The following is a 20,556-nucleotide window of genomic DNA, read 5'->3' as shown; positions in this document are numbered from 1 at the left end:
TTGTTTTTTTCTTTAAATGCTGCTGCCTCTCTCCTCCATCAACGCCTGCCACGACCCGAAACCCCACGCCCTCTCATGATGAAAAGTCGGGGGAGTCGCGCCTTGCCAGTCGCACCCACTGGCCAACCGACCGGCGGTGCCCCGCTCCCTTACCCCCTATAAATGGAGACTGAACAGGCCGCACAGGTGGAACAAAGAGGAACTGAGGGACGAACGGAGAGGAAACGGAGAGAAATAGAGAACGAACCGAGGAGAGAGAACGAACCGAACAAAAGAGAACCACTGATAAACACAAACGGAGAGGAAGGGAAAGCTTGAAACCGGGAGAGAACTTAGAAAACAAAAACAAAAGCAAAGCAACGAACCGAGGGAACGTCGTCGAACTGCTTGAAGCAGTAGCACCGCTGCTGGAGTCGCCGTCCGTGAGCCACGACAGCGCCACCGGCCTCCACCGCAGCACCACCAGCGAAGCAGTCCGACCAGCAGCACCGCCTCCTCCGCGCCAGGTAAAGTTTTCTTTTCCCCTACATTATTTTGCTGCCTGAGTGTTCCTCCTGCATGCAGAATCGTTCTGCATGCAGGAGGAGGGGAGGGGAAAAATAATTCCCCCCCCCGTTGGGTCTTTCGCTGGGCCAGGCTTCTGGCCCAGCTTTGATGTATTCCTGGGCCAGACCGATTCTGGCTCAGCCTTGCATGTCTGGGCCGGGTCTGGCCCAGACTAAAGAGAAATCTTGTTGGGCCGAGATCGGCCCAACCTTTTTGGTCTGAGTCCGGCCCAGTTAGTTGGGTCGGCCCAGCCCACATAATATATTATATTATTTATTATATTGTTTTATATTATTTAAATATATGTGGATATATATATATATATATATAATCAAAAAAATATTCTGGAAAATCCTTGAAAAATATTTTTGATTTTCCTGCATATTTTTATCAAAATGGCTTAATATTGGTTTATATTTTTATACCGTAAAGATACAAATCCAGTATTAAAATAGCCGGTTTTCGTCAAAAACATCAAAAAATTTTAAATAAGAAAAAAGTTTTTCTTTCAAAAAAAATTCTAAAAAATCCTTAAAAATATTGTTGATTTTCCTGCATATTTTTATTAAAAGGGCTTAATATTGGGCTGTATTTTTATACTCTAAAAATACAAATTCAATATTAAGATACCCGGTTTTCGTCAAAACATCAAAATATATATATATATATATATACATAAAAAAAAAATTTTATTTTAATGCATACGGCCTAGTCTCTCCAATATATATATATATAAATATTATGACATCATATTTTCACACAACAAAGGAAATTTCAAAATAATATATGTATTAGCATGCATTTTGGCTTTAATAACCAGTTTATTCAAGCCATGAGAACTAGGCCAATATTTCAAAAATTCTAAAAAATTCTTTTTGTCTTCTTGTAGTATTTGGGATTATGAATTTATACGTAAAGCGTATTTTCTAATATTAAAAATAAATTTTTTTTGTATAGACGTTAGAACGGTTAGGATTTTACCTGATAAGATAAAGACCTCCTTACCGAGGAGGATTTTTCTTGAACCATGGACTGACCAACAACTAGAAACACAATAACACCTTAGTTTTTATCAGACAATCAAACAATGCAGCTTACCTTAGGTAAGGCGTATTTGGGGTGCTAATACCTTCCCTTTACGCAACCAGTCTCCGTACCCGATCTCTGAGACCAGTTAGGGTTCCTAGTGACCAAAATACTAGGTGGCGACTCCCATTCCATTTTTCACCGATCAAAGACAAGAATTTATTGTCTCCCCACATTTTCCACATAGAAATAGATTTACATTTCTAGATTTAAAATGGAAACAAATACATAGATATATTTTCGCCGCGACACCGCACACGTGCGACAATAGGTTTGACAGGTTAAGCCACGATGCTTGAGCTATTTTTTTCTTCTAATTATGTTTTTTTTATTGGTACTTTTTTAAAATGTCTTATTTTAAAATAATTTTTGTTTCAATTCATATCTCTCATGTGTGATTTATTTTTGTCTTATTTAGCCCTTTCTGAATTGATATATTTTTTAATTATTTCGTGTGTATTTAATTTTTGAAGAAATTATTCTAATTCACCAATATTTTTTCTTCATCTTTTACATAGATGAACTTTCTTTTTCTAACATAAAAGACTTTTATTTTTAGATAATATTTCTAATAGGTTCAGCTTTGCATAATACTATATTTTATTTTATTTTATTCAATTAATTTCATGTAGGTGTATGTTTCTCTTATTGTTTGGTTGGATAAAAAATTAATTTTAATAAATAAATTCAGCAAACACAACATGATAAATATCTTATAATTTTCTACATCAATCTCTTGATTTTTCCAATATTATTTTTAGTTATTGTTAATAACTTTTTTCTCATTTATAAACATATTTGTTTTTTTATTTAATTAAATACGTGCATAAGCTTTATAATTTACACTTATGATTTTTTAATGTAAAAAACATATTGAAAAATCTTGCATATCTTGTTTTTTTGGTTGAAAAACAATTCTCAACAAAACACTGGTTAGATAACTAGTCTTTTCTCGGCAACACGTAACATAACATTAACATAACATTTTTTATGCACATAATAATAATAATAATAATAATAATAATAATACTAAGAAGAAGAAGAAGAAGACATGTAGGAAGGACAAAAGTAAGTTATTTAGTTGTCCTATGATGATTAGTGCTCCCCAATTGAAAATATGAGGATTCTTTATTTTATTTTTTTTCCTATAGAGGCAACAACGTACAAGTTTAAGGTTGTTTTAGGATAACCTATGTTTTTGTTTTTAAACACTTTTTAGAAGTTTTTTTATTCAAAAAAATATTAAATTAATGTTTTTAGTGTTCTTTGATGGTTTTGATGTGCTTATATATATAAAAAAAATATTTTAATATATTTTCAAGTGAAAAGCTATTTTGAAAAGTACTCTGTAACACATTCTCAAAATCCTCTTAGCTAGCCATCTCACTTAGACTCTGGTATCCGAGCAATGATTTATTTATTTTAAAGACCATTAAAAAAAAAAAAGAATCAATGTTTTTCTATAGATACTAAGTCATTACATTGTGCATTGGAATAGTGTAATGTTGATTTTACCTCTATAAGAAAATCATCGGACTGGCTATTTGAAAAAAATACAGTCTTTTCATAAGATCCAGTGGTCATTATCAAATTAATTATGGATAACTCAATCTTTTTATATTTTTTGAGCACAATAGAATAGCTAAATTCCCCTTCAAAAAATTTATTTAACTAGTGTCTAGAGCCTTTTCTAATTTTAACTTTTTTTAAAATACAATAAAATGACTAAATTACTCTTAAAAGAAAATTTTCTTTAATTGGCATTCAAGAGCTCTTCTGTATTTTCATTCTAATTTTTTTTAGTTATAATCAAGCTAACTAAGAGGAAATTTTGTATTTTAATAAATATAAAATATTATTTAAAACCAAGACCGGTTGGTGCGTGCATTGCATGCATTAGTTTATGTTGCTCATACACTCCAAAGATGCAGTAACAAGAAAACAGAGTTTAGGTAAAAGAAATGCATTTCTCCTTGATAATTTTATTTATTATCTTTCTTATAGATATCTATTTTTATAATTTTTTAATTAAATAAAAAATAAATTCTTCAAAAAAGGTTATTAAATCTAGTCAGGGCCATAACCTAGGTTACGGTTTGGATGGATTCACCTAGGTCAATCCAATACTTCATCATTCCAATTTTATTTAAAAAAAAGAAAAACATTAAAGTCCATATCTTTTTTTATTTTTAAAAGTACATTGGATTTTTGATTGGTTCAGTTAATCACTAGGTCCGCTGGTTTATAGTGATCAACCCCAACCCAGTTTATTTTGAAACCTAGACTAATCCAAAGACCAAGTCAATAAGTCATCATGTTGACCTGATAAACTTAACTAAATTTAATAAAAATTCCATTAAAAAAAAAGTTTGTGACAACACACAAGCCACTAACTAGTAATTCCCAAAACATTAAAGGAAAACAAATTAGATATATCTTATTCTTGTTTTTTATTCTTCAAATAAAATAATAGAAAATCAAAAGTAAAAAAAAAAACTTGACATAAAAATGCAAAAAAAAGAAACATAATTGAGTTAAATAGCATTGTTAATTAAGAAAAAAAAACTAAGAGGTTGTTCGTAAAAAGAGAAAACATTTTGGATTATCATAATGTTCCCCAACATTTTCTATTATTTCTTTGTTTTTTTAGCCCCTTTGGCTTTTTTCATTTTGATCCCTCTATTATTATTATTTTTTTATTTGTTCCTTTGAACTTGTGTTTATTTAGGATTTGACTTGGTAGTTTGTTTTGGCTACCTTGGTTAGAAGATTGTGCGGTGTCAAGGAAAAAATTTCATTGCTCGGTTGTTACTTGATTTGTCAAAATTAAATAAAATTTCATTGATTTAAAACAATTAAAGCTTTAAGGATTGAATATGAAGATTAGAAAAATACGCAACCATATTTTGTTTTTTTTGCTTGCATCATGGATTGAATTGAATGGGCACGGAAAAATGTTCACCCTTTTTTTATCACTTGATTATATTTTCAATTTAATCCTTTCATATTAAATGTATTTGGAATTGGACTTAATGTTTTGTTTTGGTTGCCTAAATATATGGATCTCGTTGTGTCAAAAAATTTTTGATGAACTATTAATGCTCAATTTCACAAAATAAAAATCAAATTTACTAATCTAAAACAATTAAGGCTTAAGGAAATAACTTTGAAGTTGAAACAGAAGCAAGGATGAAATTGAATAGGTGGTGAGAGAATGATTGCTCTAGCATGTGAGGAGAACCTTTGATATGGAGGCACGTGCAACCTCTTCTAAGTGGTGCTCTATTATTTCTCTTGAATCATTGTAACAAGAGCTACAAGTTAAGCTAGCATGTGGTGGATTAGAGGTTGTGTTGCGTCGCCAACAACCCACTCTTCTTTTCTTTCTCTTTTCTCTCTTTGCCTTGAGTTTCATGACATGCCTTGTCGATATTCTTTTATGTCAATTTTGATCCTTATTTTTTTATTGTTATTTTTTTTCTTTGGTTTCTTTTTTTTTTTATTAAATTATTTTTTTATTTTTTTCTTCAACATTGGATTGATTGAAATTGGGTTTTGTTATTTTTTTTTTCAATTTACTTTATATAAGGTATTCTTGATCTTATAACTTAAGTATCAAATTTAAAAGGTTGACTTGGATCATTTGTTTTTGGGATCCTTTTTAAATTTAACTTTTTTAATTTCATCTTTGAACATTTAGTTAGTTTTGAATGGGATTTTGTTAAATTATTTCAATTTGCTTGGTATGAAGTTATCTCATGATCTAAGTTATGAATTTAAAAGTTGACCTAGGTTAACTCTAATTGTTTTTTTTTTTTAGATTGATTTTTTTTTAATCTCATTATTGAGCTTGGAAGTCCTTCTTAGTTTCTATTTATCCTGTTTTCATGACCTAAATAGCAGATCTAGAAATTTTACCCAGGTTAAGTTAAGTTCTTTTTTTTCAATCCTTTTTTTCTATTGATTTTTTATTTTTATTTTCATCCTTTAATATTAAATTGATTGAAAATTAAACTTCAAAGATTATTTCACTATTAAGTTATCATAGTCTCATAACGTAAATCATAAATTATAAATGTTAGCTAAAGTTAATATGGATCAATCTCTTACATCCTCTTACATCACCATCTCAATATATATATATATATATATATATATATATATATATATATATATATATATATATATATATATATCACCAGCTCAATATCTTTAAAAAATACCTATTGTACATGAAGTTTTGCTAGAAAACACTGGTATATTTTTTTATGCATTTAAAAAAGAAAGTGATCCAGCCCAATATAAACACAGTATTTTGCTTTGTCTGTTTTTCCACTCCGTACAGAAAGCAAATACATCTCGATGTTTATTCAATTCTACTAGCTACAGCTTTGGCTTATGCAACACACCTAAAGTAATGCATTTTACTGGTTAGTCATAAGCCTTAATACAATTACAAAAATATAGAGCACAAGTTACAAATAGTAAGTAGCATTTAAAAAGTGGAAGAATTACCGGAATGAGAGGGAGAAGGTAACAGAGAAGATAGCTAGCACTCATCTCATTTCAATGCCTGAAAATTCGAAACGTAGGCAAACCAAGAATGAAGCAATGACTGGAGAACACACCACACATCAAAACACTGCTGGCACGTCTTGACATCGTGAGTAAAACTGAACGTGTTCCACACGTGAATCAAAATGCATAAAATTGGATGTTTAGCATGCACAAGACACATGCGAAAAAAGCACAAAAGAATTGACACTTCTGATTTTATTCACTAAAATCACTCATGACTCATCACCCCTCTTTTAAGACTATGTTTTTAAATCGTTTTAATATATTTTGTTGATCTTAAAAATAATTTTTTTTAAAAAAATATATTTTAATACATTTCTAAAAAAAAATATATTTTAAACCACAATCGCTATCACAATTTTAAACATACACATGCTTTAAATCAATAACAAAGAGTCGTTCACATGTATGATTTAACAATATGCCCAAGGATGTTAACTGACCTCCTGAAGCACACAACACTGTGAGGTAACTCTGGAATCGCAAAAGAGTGAAGCAAAATCAAGTAATTCAAGCAGACCTATGGAAAAAATTATCTGTGCAGGAATTGTTTTCACTAAATACAGCAATAAACAGAAACATCTTAAAATAATTACATGAGCAAGTAGTAATTACCTTTATAGCAACAGTACAGCACTAGATATAATTTAACACTGGCGACACTTTATTAAGATATGGGACAAAAGGCTTTACATGACCAACTAGTTTCCTACCACCAATTAGGGTGCAGCCTCCCTTTATCTCCTTCCTCAACGAAAAAACAACACTCCGTTTGTATCATCACTAATCAGCACATAAATCTGCAACGATATGATAAGAAAAAACCAGTTTTAGAAATAATTTCCTTTGGTGATAGTTTTGGGTTCATGCAATAGGTGACTGATCTCCTGAAGCACACTACACTGAAAAAGAACTCTGGAATTGCAAAGAAGTGTGTGTGTGTGTGTGTGTCTAACCAGTTTCAGAAATATAATTTCCTTCAGTGATAGATTTGGGTTCATGCAACAGGCGATAACTTTCTTGAGGTTCACAAGGCATCCAGTCTTTTTTTGCTGAAACTGGAGACCTTGTGATCCAAACAATTCTCAAATTAGAATCCAAACGACAAATAACGACAAATATAACTAAGATTTTTTGTGCTGCTTCATCATGTTCCTATGCATATCACTTCCATTTACATTGATTTGTTATGCTTTTTAAAATCCAAAGTAAACCTTAGCATGATGTCATTATTTTGTTGGAATTAACTTCTTTAAACAACAAGTTAAACACGTGAAACAACTTATTAAAAAAATTAGGTACACAATGTACAAGGATTCAAGGAAAATGAAGAAAACAATCATGGAAATGGATTAAATCATTGTGACATGGCTTTCTTTTCAGCAAAATTATGATGCAGTACCTGACAGATAAAGCCTGTATAAGAATCTCTCTTAGAAACTAAGAATTATAGTCTACCAGCTGACAAGGGTTTCAATGGGTTTTAGCAACAAACCATAAAATCATCAATATGTTTCAGCCATTAAAGCTTGATGATAATAATAAAAACAAAGATACTGGTCTAAACTGCAAATCCAAATATGACTATTATATCCATGAAACTTGAAGTTATACCCTCGTTTGCATGCAGATACTTAACTGGAGGCTTAAGTGCAAACAGGCCCTGATTAGCTCTGAGCACACTCAAAAGGGTGCAAAGTTCCTTCAGTGAATTCATGCATCCGAAACCGTTCTAGAAGCTCAAAAGGGCTGCAACTAACATTATGAATCCTTGTAAACATAATGAGTCACTTGGATAAAAAAAATTAGTCCTGAAAAAACAATAATTAAATCTATGACTTAAGACATGTGCATGGGTGCATTGGGAAGAAGAGGGGTGCTAGATGAGCATTTATCCCAATGAGTATTTCTTCTAGCTGTAGGAGATACAAGCATGAGAAGAAAACTGGGCAATGAATTGAGGTTTACATGAATGATTCCAACAGAAGAACTGGAGGAACATCTATGTGGCCAGCCATATGTACTCAAGACAGACTTTGTAGAACTGAGCTGTAAGGTGTGCCAGGGCAACATCCAAAAGTTCACCAAACAAAACCAAAGTGAAGTGAAGAGCATAAATCCCAGACCCGAGGCTGTATTACTGTTCTTGAAAAATCAATTTCTTAATTCCAGTTTGGGTTGTCACATAGAAAAGGCTCGTTGATTTCATGTATAGTGGTCTATACAGAGAGAGGGAGACAAAACATAATTCACAAAATAATACATAAATTTTGGGGAACATGGACAACTAAGGGCTCATATTCTTACAGGATTGCTTCACGATTATGGCATAATCTTCGCTGGTTGCTTTCCATGGCTTCTAACACATTAGAAGTTTCAGGTCCTGCTGCTCCCCCAGCCACAATCGATGGGACTGAAGCACTTGGAGTCCAAATCTAGAACCATGTCAGAAAATCAGAAAACCAAACCATAAGATAGCGATAGAAGAGACAAAGATAGTTGGGACAGAGAGATGTCCCCTTGTCCTTTCTGTTTTGAAAGGGTGTAAATTCACTTCAAAACTGTTATTGAAACATATTTGTTTTTATGACTCCATCTTTATCCCTTCAACCAAACACGATTTTGTCCCTTTTGCATGTCTCTTTTATCCTAGGACACAAGCCAAGCACAATTTAATAGATGGAAACAAATCAAATCCATCAAACTAACCTTTATGGTGTTATCAATACCACTGGTTGCCACAACACAATCAAATGGGTGACACTGGATGCAGTTCACAACTGTGAGGCAGACGATGAATAAATCAATGATAATTAAGAAAGTACTACTGAATCTATGCAAAAGCCAAACAGAGTCACATGGAGAAAGAATGCTACCAGCCTCATCTCCAAGAAGCATTTTTATCAATCTACCAGTTTGCTTTTCCCAAATAAACCATCTACCATCATCACTTCCACTGGCCACATAATCACCTGCAAATCAATAGTAACAAACTAAGAATTGACCAAATGGTATGCTGCTTCTGAACTTGATCTTGCTTGCAATGTTTGAAAAAATCTAGAAAACTGCAAGGTGCGTTAACAATAATTAAGGCATAGTGCTACAGAACACAAAATTCATGCCACAAATCATTTCCCTTAAGGCACATAACAATCTATGATGCATACAGTGTCCAGATCCATTGCATTGGTGCTGATATGGTGACAGAAAACATTCAACCAGACTATAAAGCATTGTTCAATTTGCCTGATCAGGTTTACATGGTTTGCTTGAAGTATATACTCTGTCCCTCCAAAGTGTCTGTCTTTCTAATTTCCTAGTTTTCATGGCTGGTTGCGATATCCTCCCTCTTTGTGGCATCATTGACACCTAATGATTATCCACTTTGAAGAACAAATTTTTCATCATTCCAAATTCCTGTGTACTATTACTAAGGATTATTTCTTTTTCACATTTCAAAGGCAAGCAAAATGGGGTCCTATGGAAAATGACCAACACTTTCCAAGAAGCCACTTGTACTGGCAGCTGATTGACAGCAGCTGAAGAAACCAAGCATATTACCTGACCCAAGGCTACAGACATTCAGTCAATTAGCATCATAAAATCTACAACTGCATTCCACAAACACCTTAAGAACTCAATGGTCCTCGTTTTCCAGCAAACAACCAGTGTACAAACACCTTGCCTAACAGAGGAAGACATTTCACTTTAATAGGGTAAAACTACTAAAGATAATCCATTCCAGCTATACCTTACAACTAAGACCTCAATTATCCCAAGTCTGCTGCAACGCAAGAGCCAATGATACATTCAAATTCAAAAAGACTACTAAAGCATATCAATACTACTCAGTAACACAACAGTCAGGATCAGGAATCTTTCTAATGCATCATTTCAATAGAACCTCCTTGAAAAGGCAACAATTGTACAGCACATCTATGGAAGGTATCAAATATCAATAAAAATATGAATCATGTGAAAACAAATTCCTAACTTTATTAACATCAAGAACTAAAAGCGACCCAAACTGATTTACATCTTAGGTGCTAAGAAAGTATAGGAGATCTATAAGAAACCAACCTCTTTGCCCAAGAAAACTAGCCTGTTTTATATCAGTCCCAACATTACAGTGCCCGACATATCTCTGCTTCATATCAATGACAGTCTCCGGCTGCAATACCAGCTTAGAATATATCAACTAGCAGAGAGAGAGACAAAAAATGCTGAACCAGAGTGAAAAACAAATGTACATCTGTGAGCATGCACATGCGTGTGTGCACATGCATCCATGTGTGTGCATTGTGTGCGTGCGTGTGTGAGAGGTAGAGACAGAGAATTGAACAATACAAATAAGTCAATCTTATAACATACACTAAACTGCTAGTCGAAACTATATCCAAATTTAGTATTTTCCCCCTTTAGATCTTAACCTTGGGGACACCCAATCAACCTTTACAAAATAAACTTTCAAATAGAGGTGATTTTTCCCAAATAGTAACATACATGAGAGGAAGCCCAAGATTTCAAAAAGAATGAATATTTTGATACATAACTACACACAATATTACTATTTAAGATCATGCTAACCTGATAAGGTGTTCGATCATTTTGTGATGATGAAGGCGACCCACACGAACCATTTGTACAGCTTGAATCTCTAGCTGAATCACCTCTCCTATGTATCCTGAGATTCAAACTTCCATGAAGAATGTTTGGTTCAACATCACGCCCTTCATCACCTGATACTGATGTTTCAAAGTCCAACTCCAGCTCCTCATCATAGTCAGAATCTTCTCTATCAGACCCTGGACCATCATGTGAAGCATCACTATTTGCCTCTGAGTGATAGAGTATATCACTCAATGACAGTGCTCGTCCATTTCGGGTTTCAGACCTTGTTGCCCCGTCATTGTCCTTGCTACTTTTTCCAGCTTCAGCTGGACATGCAAATATGCAACAGATGCAGATATAGTCTTGGGAAGAGACGGTCAATGTTATGAAACACCAAATAAATCAACTAATACAGTTCTCCTCAAGGAAAAAATGTAAGATTTAACATTTTGTACAATTCAATTTATCCATTTCTACAACTTCCAAATAACTAAAAGAAGAATTATGTAATTGCTATATTATAAGATGATTGATCTAGGGCCCAAGATTGCAACTAAAATATGAATTGCCATGGATTGTTATATTCAACACTGCCTAGATAAAACAAAGTGGACCTTAAATCCAATAGAACTGATATTGAGACCTAGAGATAAACAGCATATTATATCTACTAATGTTTAAGGTGCAGATGCATTAAACAAATGCATCTAATACTTGTTGAGTTTCCAAGGATGTGGAAAAGGAGAAAGAAAACATTGGGAGATCTAATGGATGTAGAGCACCCAGAGTACACTTCCCTCTCTATATTAGATACATAGCATAAAAATTACACACCCTGGATAGGTATAGTCAGAATCAATTTAATTGATACACTGCCTCTACCAACTTAAGGGCTGAGCAGTAAATAAATATAGTTCTATAGCAACATCTCTCTTCTAATGCTTAACTCATTTTCTAGCAAGTACATGAGTTAAAAACAAAGACGTAAAACAATGAGTTGACACCGGGAGTTGCACTCATTTTATGCAATTGATAAATACCAATACAGAGTGTTGTTTATAAGTTGTTCCCGCAAAATCAAAGCTTTATATTGGTAAATGCAAATAGAAGTCCATTAAGTAAAGGGAAAATAAGGTGTTCAACATTCTTTACATGATAAAGTTACTCAGTGTATTACAAAAACTGCTGAATTCTTTATCAAAATGGGTTCCTTGTCTGAACAGTTCAATTAAGGGGAAACAACAAAAGCACTAGATATTGCAATATACAAACCTGTAGCAAGATTCTTTCTTATATCCTCCATCAATGCTGCTACTTCAGTATTTCCTGGTGCTGAACATTGGGCAGCAATGGAGAATTCTAGAGCTTCCTTATGTTTTCCCAGCTGCAAGAAACTAGGAATAAGGAACAAACCATAACAGAACAATAAATAAATGATATCATCAATTCATTTTCATCGTTATAAATAAATGACATTATCAGCTCATTTTCATCATTGCTTACACTTCACTTAGCATTTGTTCAGATTCCAAATATTATGCATGCACCAAACAAGTGATAATTGGTAAAATAAATTATTATACATCATGCTTTCATAAACATGATCCAGGATATTTGGTCAAAGAGTAGAATTAAGATGGCAGCAGGGCCATCAGTCTGGTTCACCAGTGCAATTGACTGGCAGCAAACCGCATATTTGATGAGACAAAGTGGTGATTCATACAACGAGCTTACCCGTGACAAAGCTTCAGACATATAATAGAGGGCTCTGAAGGACGAACTGTCAATTCTGCGAGCATTAAAACAATCTCTTATGGCCATGTGAACATCGTTTTTCCATTTCCTCTAGAAGATAAAAAAAAACACAGTACCTTAGTGATGATCCATGAAAAATAAATGATGCAGAAACAACTTGATGAACAAAATCTTTAAGAGACCTTAAGCAACAAGGCTGCACGAATGCAGAGACATTCATGCCTAAGCGTTGGGCCAATAACACGACCATGGCCATCCAAAACTTCATTGCAGGCTTCAATTCCATAGAAATAACATGTCCCTTCCTCTAAGGATTTTTCAGCAATTTGAACCAGCTTTCTACACTTCTCAAGCTGTAACAGCCACGTTAGACTGATCATCAATATATAAATGAAGAACAGCAGGCATGACCCCAGCTCATTAGCATCAAAACAACACATATGCCTACAACAAATATAATTAACAAAGAAACTCACCATGGAAGAACCATTGGTTTTGGAATGACTCTGATGTTTGAATACACAAGATGGTAGCGGTTGTAGCTCTAGTCCATTGAGTGTAGGGGCGAAGGTCATCAATTTTGAAGTATCTCCAATAGTATATCGCACAGCAGTGCCCCCACCTGCAATTCACAACAACTTAAGACATTAACCAATCAATGTATAACCAACTGATAACTAGAATGACAAACAGATTAATGACAGAAACAGTTCAGCACACAAATCACGACCACCATATATCAAATTGTAGATCATATCCGAAGCTAGCAATGCATTGACTTCAAAATTCACACCAGAAACTTCATACAACATTGTTTATCTGGAGTGTAGACACTACCTTGAGTGTTTACAAAGGAATTCCAAAACCAAGTCGTTATAAAAATATCACTTAGCAGGTTGAAGAAACAAACTAAACAGGAATAAAGCCAAGCTCACAAGGTGAAGGAGCTTACTGTGATTGACATTCATTAGGTATACATGCTCTCCGCTATAACTTAGGAGAACCTCATCCCCATTTGGACTAAATGTAACATGAGTAAGGTGCAAGCTTGAACGTCCCTGAAAAGAAAAGGAGACCAAGATGCAAGGTCTAAGAAATACACAACTGCAACGTTATTATAAATTCTAATGACATTTTTTCTATGAGAATTGAGAGGATAGAACAATTGTAGAAACAAGCCATAAAATAAAAGCAATTTGACAAGAAGATGATATCGGACCAACATGAGCATGTTTACAAGGATTTCGAGAGTTATGCTATGAACTAATTATATCTTCATGATCTAACACAATAATCTAAGTAGATAGGATGAATTGTATCATCTTTTTTCTCCTTCTCCAATAAATAAAAGATGGTGCAGTTCACAATCAGATCAGATAATTAAGTAACAACTAGTTCAGAAATTATGAACTGACACGCTCAGAAAGGTGCATTGGGCAGAAATAGTTAACACAAGGTGGTGGGGACATCCTTTTCCTGCAGGAAGTCAGTGGAGGCAGCATCCGTCTATCATATAATCGAGCAAAGGCATCACTGCAAACATTTCAAGAGAAATCAGTTAAGAAACAACATTTATGAAGGGAAAAAATTAAGAAAAATAGAACTCAGATGGCATCAGCTCAGACCTCCCACCAACTAGGAGCAAATGAGGCCGACTGGTACTGATATCACAAGATCTCAGAGCAAGGGTTTGCTTAGGTGGATCTGCTAATGACCTCTTTGCTCCAGACCGCAAGTCAAGCTGTCATCACGTACTAAATGTGAAAAACAATTATGTTCAAATATAGAGGCTTGATGAGGGGAAAATTTTCACAAACAAGCACCCCAGAATCAGAAAGGCAAGCAAACAGAGATAAAGCAAACATCATAAATAGTTTTCTGAATGTTTTAACTGCATTAATCAAAAGGTCAAGGGACAAAAATACCTCTATAACTTGTAAACATAAGCACTATATGTGTTGCTGGCATTCAAGCTAATTAATAGTGGTAACACATTTAAATAACATTGACTAAGGTTTGAACTAAACATATTAAGGTATGTTATTTCGGAAATGAAATAGATATTGAGAGGTTCTGAACTTTAACCTGTTAGCTCCACACACAAGTTAGACAGCCTTTTGGTGAGTCATCATTGCCACACTTGACAAAAAGTATACCGTACAACTTAAGCTAATAACCCAGATGCCAACACTACTACATATAGATTTAGTGTGCCTCATATGGAAAATGAATGCAAGTATCTTCTTTTTAACTCTCAAATACTGAAAGATGACACCTCTAATGATCATTAATGACAGGACATGGAACTAATGGTAACAACCAATCAAAGACAATCAACACAAAACAAACAGCATTTCATCACAAAAACAGCATAACTATCCGATCCAAAGTATTGCTATCAAAACTTTAACACAGCAGTAAAACTAAATTCAAGACAGAAGAATTTTCAGCTCTCCTGAAACTAACCAGAATATTGCGACATTCATGGGAAGATCCTGCTGGAGGGCATGAAGCACCCTCCCGAAAATCATGCTGTCTAAGTGTTCCATCTTCACTTGCACTCCAGACCACGTTGGGGTTTCCAACTTCAACCTGCAAGGGAGGTGAAGGTTGTGATTACTAAAAGGCCAAAGCAATAAGACAAATGGAAAAATTTGCCAAACCAAACAAGCAAAAATATTTGAATTTTTTTTTTCCATGTTCATAAAACAAGCCAAGGACTAGTTTTGGAGGTTCAGAGGGACCCACTGCTGGAGAAAAAATACATAAGCACGCACAGAAAAGTAGCCAACTAGGTAATCTGTACAATGAGATCTTACAGCTAATTTTTTCACTCTTCTTGTATGACACTGATACAGTGCTGATGGAGCGATAGAATTATCATCAGGACTCCTTCCACTCAAGCGAGACAAATTAAACAAGCGAACCTGAAATGAGAAAAGGTCAGAGCAAGTTACAAAAATAATTAACTCGAGAATAGAGCTTCAGCTTTAGAAAATTCAATTCATCACAACATTACTTCTGCATCTCCGGCTCCAGCAACCACAAGCTCATCAGATGTTTCAGGAACAAATTTAGTGCAGAATATATTTGCAGAATGCCCGGTATCTATAGAATGCAAAAGCTTTCGACCAGCGTAGTTCCAAATATTCATCTGCAAAAATTGATGCAAGATGAATATCTCTCCTCTTTCAATAAATGAAAATATCTGTGTGTGCCTACAGCAATCACCCTCTCCTTCAGTGCATCAAATTTTTCTTTCAGAGGAGTTCAAAGCTCTAAAGTAACATTACTCATTAGTCACTTTCTACTCTGTCCATTTTCCTCAACCCCATCCCACTTTTTTTAACAGCTAGTTCAACCCAATCAAACAACATATGTGTTCAGAATCGTAGATGTCCCTTCTACGAGGTCTGCAATCTTCGAAATCACAGTAAGTTGAATAACACAAATTGCAACCAAGCAAAATCTCACACATAACACGAATTCAACTTTTCTGTTTATTAGTCCAAATATTTTTACTGCACGTGAAACACTAAAAAAGAAATCTTCAATTATATAAAGAGGTATCATACCCGTGTGTCATCTGATCCAGAAATCAAGAGCGAACCTTTAGAATTCCATGCTATCGAATTGACACAACCCTGATGCCCCTGTCAGTGGAGAGAGAGATAGACTTTAAGATAATCAAGCTGTAAATTCTGGAAAAAAATAATTAGATAACAGATGCTGCATTAGGAAAAATAGCTTTACACAAGGTGTCCTGCAAATATCATCAATCAATCAACTGGAAAATAACAACCATCCATTAAAACAGAGGATGCAAATCACAACTGGTAATCATAATTCAGAAGAAAATGATGATCAGTGAGTGTATATTCAGAACAAACACCGTTTTCAGCTACGGTGGTGGACGGAATGACTTGCAAGGAAAAGCCTCCATGCTAACTACCAGTTGGCTAAAAAGAAAACGATTAAAATAAAATGAAATAAAATCCCATACTAACCTCCAATTCTCTTTCTTGAGAGAGTCTCCGAATCAGTGAGGAATGCATCTGTAAACTGTGATTAACATCCTACAAAAGAAGAAACACATTGGCAATTATACTTACACCTTGTTAAGTCTATAATTAAACTTCAAACATTAATTAATAAAAAATACTGTACAATCTTGGCCAAACACCTACAAAAAGCTAGACAATTAACTAAGAAACCGAGAGAAGAAAAAATCGATCGAAGTAACAATTAGGAAAATATTAAATATGAGAAATAGTGAAGAAGAATTACAGGGCGATGTCTGCTCTCCAACATATTACAGATATTACCATCGTGAAAACCGTAATTATCCATGTGAAGCAGAAACCCTAACTCGATCGAAATCGACAAACGATAATTGATCACAGCTACTGCTTTTGTTGTTTGTGCAGAGCCGGTTTGATCGTTACGCGCATGAGGTATGGTGCGGTGTCGCTAAAAAGAGGAGAAAGAAACACTTTCATAATATTTTCTACACTTCTTCTCTAATGGAGGGAGGCTAACCGTATGTGAATTTTAAGCAGTTCTGATTTTGGGATGAACGGTGCTGATTGTGCTTAACAAATGGGACCCGATCACCGGATAAATTATACTACAATATTGTCTGAGCTCCGTAACAGACCAATAATTTTTTTATTTTTAAATGTTAAAATAATATAAAAAGAATAGAAAATATTTTAAATGTTTTACTTTTGATGATGAAGTCAGACCAACAGTAATTCCAGATTTAATAGGCACGCCAGAGTTAATAACCTTAAGTTTGGAAATAATTCTAGACTCAATAATATTAAGTATGTCTATTCTAATATTAATTTTAGATTTAGTAACTTTGAGTCTAGCAGTCATACTTGACTCAACAAGGCTATAACATCTTTTAAAATAAAAAATAAAAAAGACAACACCTTCATATTTTTCTAAATATCTTTAATATAATTTACAATGTAAACATTCTATGTCTATAATGTGATTTTTTTTTATTTTTTATAAAAGAAAACATTACAATTCTCCTAAATAAAGTTTTTATAAATTATTTCTACTTTTTATAAAGAAAAGCATTTAAATTACTCTTAAAGAATCCTAAATATTTAAATACTTTTTATATTTTTTTCTGTTTTTTATATAAATAAATTAAACTAATATTAAAGTATCATAATAAAAAATGCTAATTAATTTAATATTTTTTTCTATTAAAAAAATTAAAATTACTCTTAAAGTATCCTAAATATAAATTCTAATTATTAAAAAATTATTATTATTTTCTATATAAAAAAAAATTAAACTACCCTTAAAGTATCATAAATAAAAATATTAATTAATTTTTTTATATAATATATTTTTATTTTTTAAATAAAAAAAAATTAAAACTAGTATCCTAAATATATATTTTTTATAAATGTTTTATATTTTTAATAAAAAAAACATTTAAATTATCCCTGAATATCCTATATAATTTTAAAAATATATTTTTTTATATATATAAAAAAAACATTTAAACTACCATTGAAGTATTATAAAGAGAAATGTAAATTAAATTTTTTATTATAATTTTCTTATTTTTATATAAAAATATATTTAAACTACCCTTAAAGTATCCTAAATAATTTTTTGTATAAATTTTTTTTATATTTTTTATAATTTTTTTTATTTTTAATACAAAAAATATTTGAACTATCCTATATAATCCTGTTTTTAAAATGTTTTCTATTTTTTTATAAAACAAATACTTCAATTATCATTGAGGTATTCTAAACAAAAATGTTAATTAATTTTTTATTATTGTTTTTTTATTTTTTGTTAAAACAACATTCAAACTACCATTTAAATATCTTAATTAATTTTTATATACATTTTTTCTATTTTTTATAAAACAAAATTAAACAACCCTTGTCATAAACATAAATTCTAATTAAGTTTTTATATTTTTAATAAAAAAAAATTTCAACTACCCTTAAAATATCCTAAATAATTGTTTTTAGAAATGTTTTTTTATTTTTCATAAAAAAAAACATTTAAACTACCATTAAATATCATTAAAAAAAAAACGCTAATCAATTTTTTATATAATATTAAAAAAGCACTTAAACTACCCTTAAAGAATCCTAAACAGAAAAGCTAATTAATGATTTTTATAATGTTTTTTTTTATTTTTTTTTACAAAAAAAAATTTGAACTACTCTTGAAGTATCCTAAATAAGTTTTTAATAAATGTTTTCTACTTTTTATAAAACAAAATCATACTACCCTCGAAGTATCATAAACATAAATGCTAATTAATATTTTTTTTTAATTTTTTTTTAAATAAAAACAATATTTGAACTATCCTTGAAGTATCATCTATAAATTTTTTATATATTTTTTCTACTTCTTATTAAAAACAATTTAAACTAACCTTAAAGTATTATAAACATAAATGCCAATTAAGTTTTTAATATTTTTTTTATTTTTAATATAAAAACATTTGAACTATCCCTGAAGTAATCCTATATAATGATTTTGAAAATTATTTTTATTTTTTATAAAAACAACATATAAACTACAATTGAAGTAGTTTAAAATGAAATGCAATTTAATTTTTAATTTTTTTTTATTTTTTATAAGAAAAGCATTTAAACTACCATTTAAGTATCCTAAATAATTTTTTGAGATATTTTTTATATTTTTAATATAAACAAATAAACTACCTTTGAAGTATCAGAAATATAAAAACTAATTAATTTTTTTATAATTTTTTTTAACTTAAAAAAAAATTTATATACCCTTAAAGTATCCTAAATAATTTTTTTTTGTAAATGTTTTCTATTTTTCATAAAAAAAAAAATTCAAACTATTCTTAAAATATTCTAAACAGAAATGCAATTAAATATTTTTTTCTAATTGTTTTTATTTGTTTTACAAAAACCATTTGAACTACTCTTGAGTATCCTAAATAATGTTTTTATACATTTTTTTTCTACTTTTTATGAAACAAAATCAAACTACCTTTGAATTATAATGACCATAAATGCTAAATAATTTTTTTATTTTTGATAAAAAAAAAAAAACATTTGAACTACCCTTGAAGTATCGTATATAATTTTATTTTTTTTATTTTCTACTTTTTATAGAAAAAAATTAAATTACACTTGAAATATCATAAATATAAATGCTAATTAAATTTTTAATAATTTTTTATTTTTAATAAAAAAAATTTGAACTATTCTTGAAGTATCCTATGACTCTGATAAAAAAACATAAATATAAAATGTTTTGTTTTCTTATTTTTTTTATAAAAACAATAGTTAAACTACCCTTTAAATATCATAAACATAAATGCTAATTAATTTTTTTATAATTTATTTTTATATTTAATAATAAAAACATTTGAACTACCCTTAAAGTATCCTATATAATGTTTTTTTGTAAATTTTTTTTTATTTTTCATAAAAAAAAAAATTTTTTAGTTCAAATTTTTTTTGTAAATGTTTTTTTTATATATAAAAAATTAAACTATTGAAGTATCATAAACATAAATTTTAATTAATTTTTTTATATTTTTAATAAAAAAACATTTTAACTACCCTCAAAGTATCCTAAATAATTTTTTTGTAAATTTTTTTATTTTTCAAAAAAAAATTAAACTACCATTGAATATCCTAAACATAAATGCTAATAAATATTTTTTATAATTGTTTTTATTTTATAAAAAATATTTGAACAACCATTGAAGTATCCTAAATAATTGTTTTATATATTGTTTCTACTTTTTATTAAACAAAATCAAACTACCCTTGAAGTTTCATAAACATAAATGCTAAATAAAATTTTTATTTTAAAAAAAAACATTTGAACTACACTTGGAAGTATCGTTATATAATTTTATTTATTTATTTTTCTACTTTTTATAAAACAAAATTAAACTACGCTTGAAATATTATAAACATAAATGCTAATGAAATTTTTTAATAA

The 20,556-nt window shown here is 31.1% G+C and overlaps 1 protein-coding gene across 9 annotated transcripts; it reads right to left on the bottom strand.

The window, feature by feature from the left end:
• Positions 1-5,821: 5,821 nt before the first annotated feature.
• On the bottom strand, positions 5,822-17,115 carry LOC118036704 (protein ALTERED SEED GERMINATION 2). Of its 9 annotated transcripts, none has more exons than XR_004685416.2 (23): positions 16,864-17,114; positions 16,584-16,652; positions 16,152-16,229; positions 15,596-15,730; positions 15,396-15,503; positions 15,043-15,168; positions 14,202-14,317; positions 13,992-14,109; positions 13,529-13,634; positions 13,053-13,198; positions 12,759-12,929; positions 12,556-12,666; positions 12,094-12,205; positions 10,798-11,183; positions 10,291-10,381; positions 9,087-9,182; positions 8,920-8,990; positions 8,518-8,645; positions 7,850-7,965; positions 6,826-7,010; positions 6,654-6,746; positions 6,148-6,205; positions 5,822-6,041 (listed from the first exon to the last, which is right to left on the bottom strand). XR_004685416.2 is itself a non-coding variant. In XM_035042498.2 (20 exons), the coding sequence occupies exons 1-19, from the start codon at positions 16,924-16,926 to the stop codon at positions 7,878-7,880; spliced, it is 2,319 nt and encodes a 772-aa protein (XP_034898389.1). In that variant the 5' UTR covers positions 16,927-17,114; the 3' UTR covers positions 6,732-7,010; positions 7,850-7,877. The 9 variants fall into 9 exon arrangements, 5 of the variants coding, with proteins under 5 accessions (XP_034898389.1, XP_034898390.1, XP_034898391.1 ...); XR_004685417.2 differs by having other exon boundaries at positions 6,654-6,730; XR_004685418.2 differs by lacking the exon at positions 6,654-6,746 and having other exon boundaries at positions 5,823-6,041.
• Positions 17,116-20,556: the final 3,441 nt, after the last annotated feature.

The sequence above is a fragment of the Populus alba genome, chromosome 5 (genome assembly GCF_005239225.2).
Source record: "Populus alba chromosome 5, ASM523922v2, whole genome shotgun sequence".
In the NCBI taxonomy this organism is placed as follows: domain Eukaryota; kingdom Viridiplantae; phylum Streptophyta; class Magnoliopsida; order Malpighiales; family Salicaceae; genus Populus; species Populus alba.
Note: the sequence above shows the minus strand (reverse complement) of the source record. Positions and strands in the feature narration are given on the sequence as shown.

What these genes read in the sequence shown, in the direction of transcription:
- LOC118036704 (XM_035042498.2), bottom strand. Translation starts at nt 16,926, where the DNA reads ATGGATAATTACGGTTTTCACGATGGTAATATCTGTAATATGTTGGAG. An exon ending in AAACCAATGGTTCTTCCATG is followed by an intron (nt 12,930 to 13,052) that starts GTGAGTTTCTTT and finishes TGGCTGTTACAG; the next exon opens with CTTGAGAAGTGTAGAAAGCT. An exon ending in GTGCAGCCTTGTTGCTTAAG is followed by an intron (nt 12,667 to 12,758) that starts GTCTCTTAAAGA and finishes TTTATCTTCTAG; the next exon opens with AGGAAATGGAAAAACGATGT.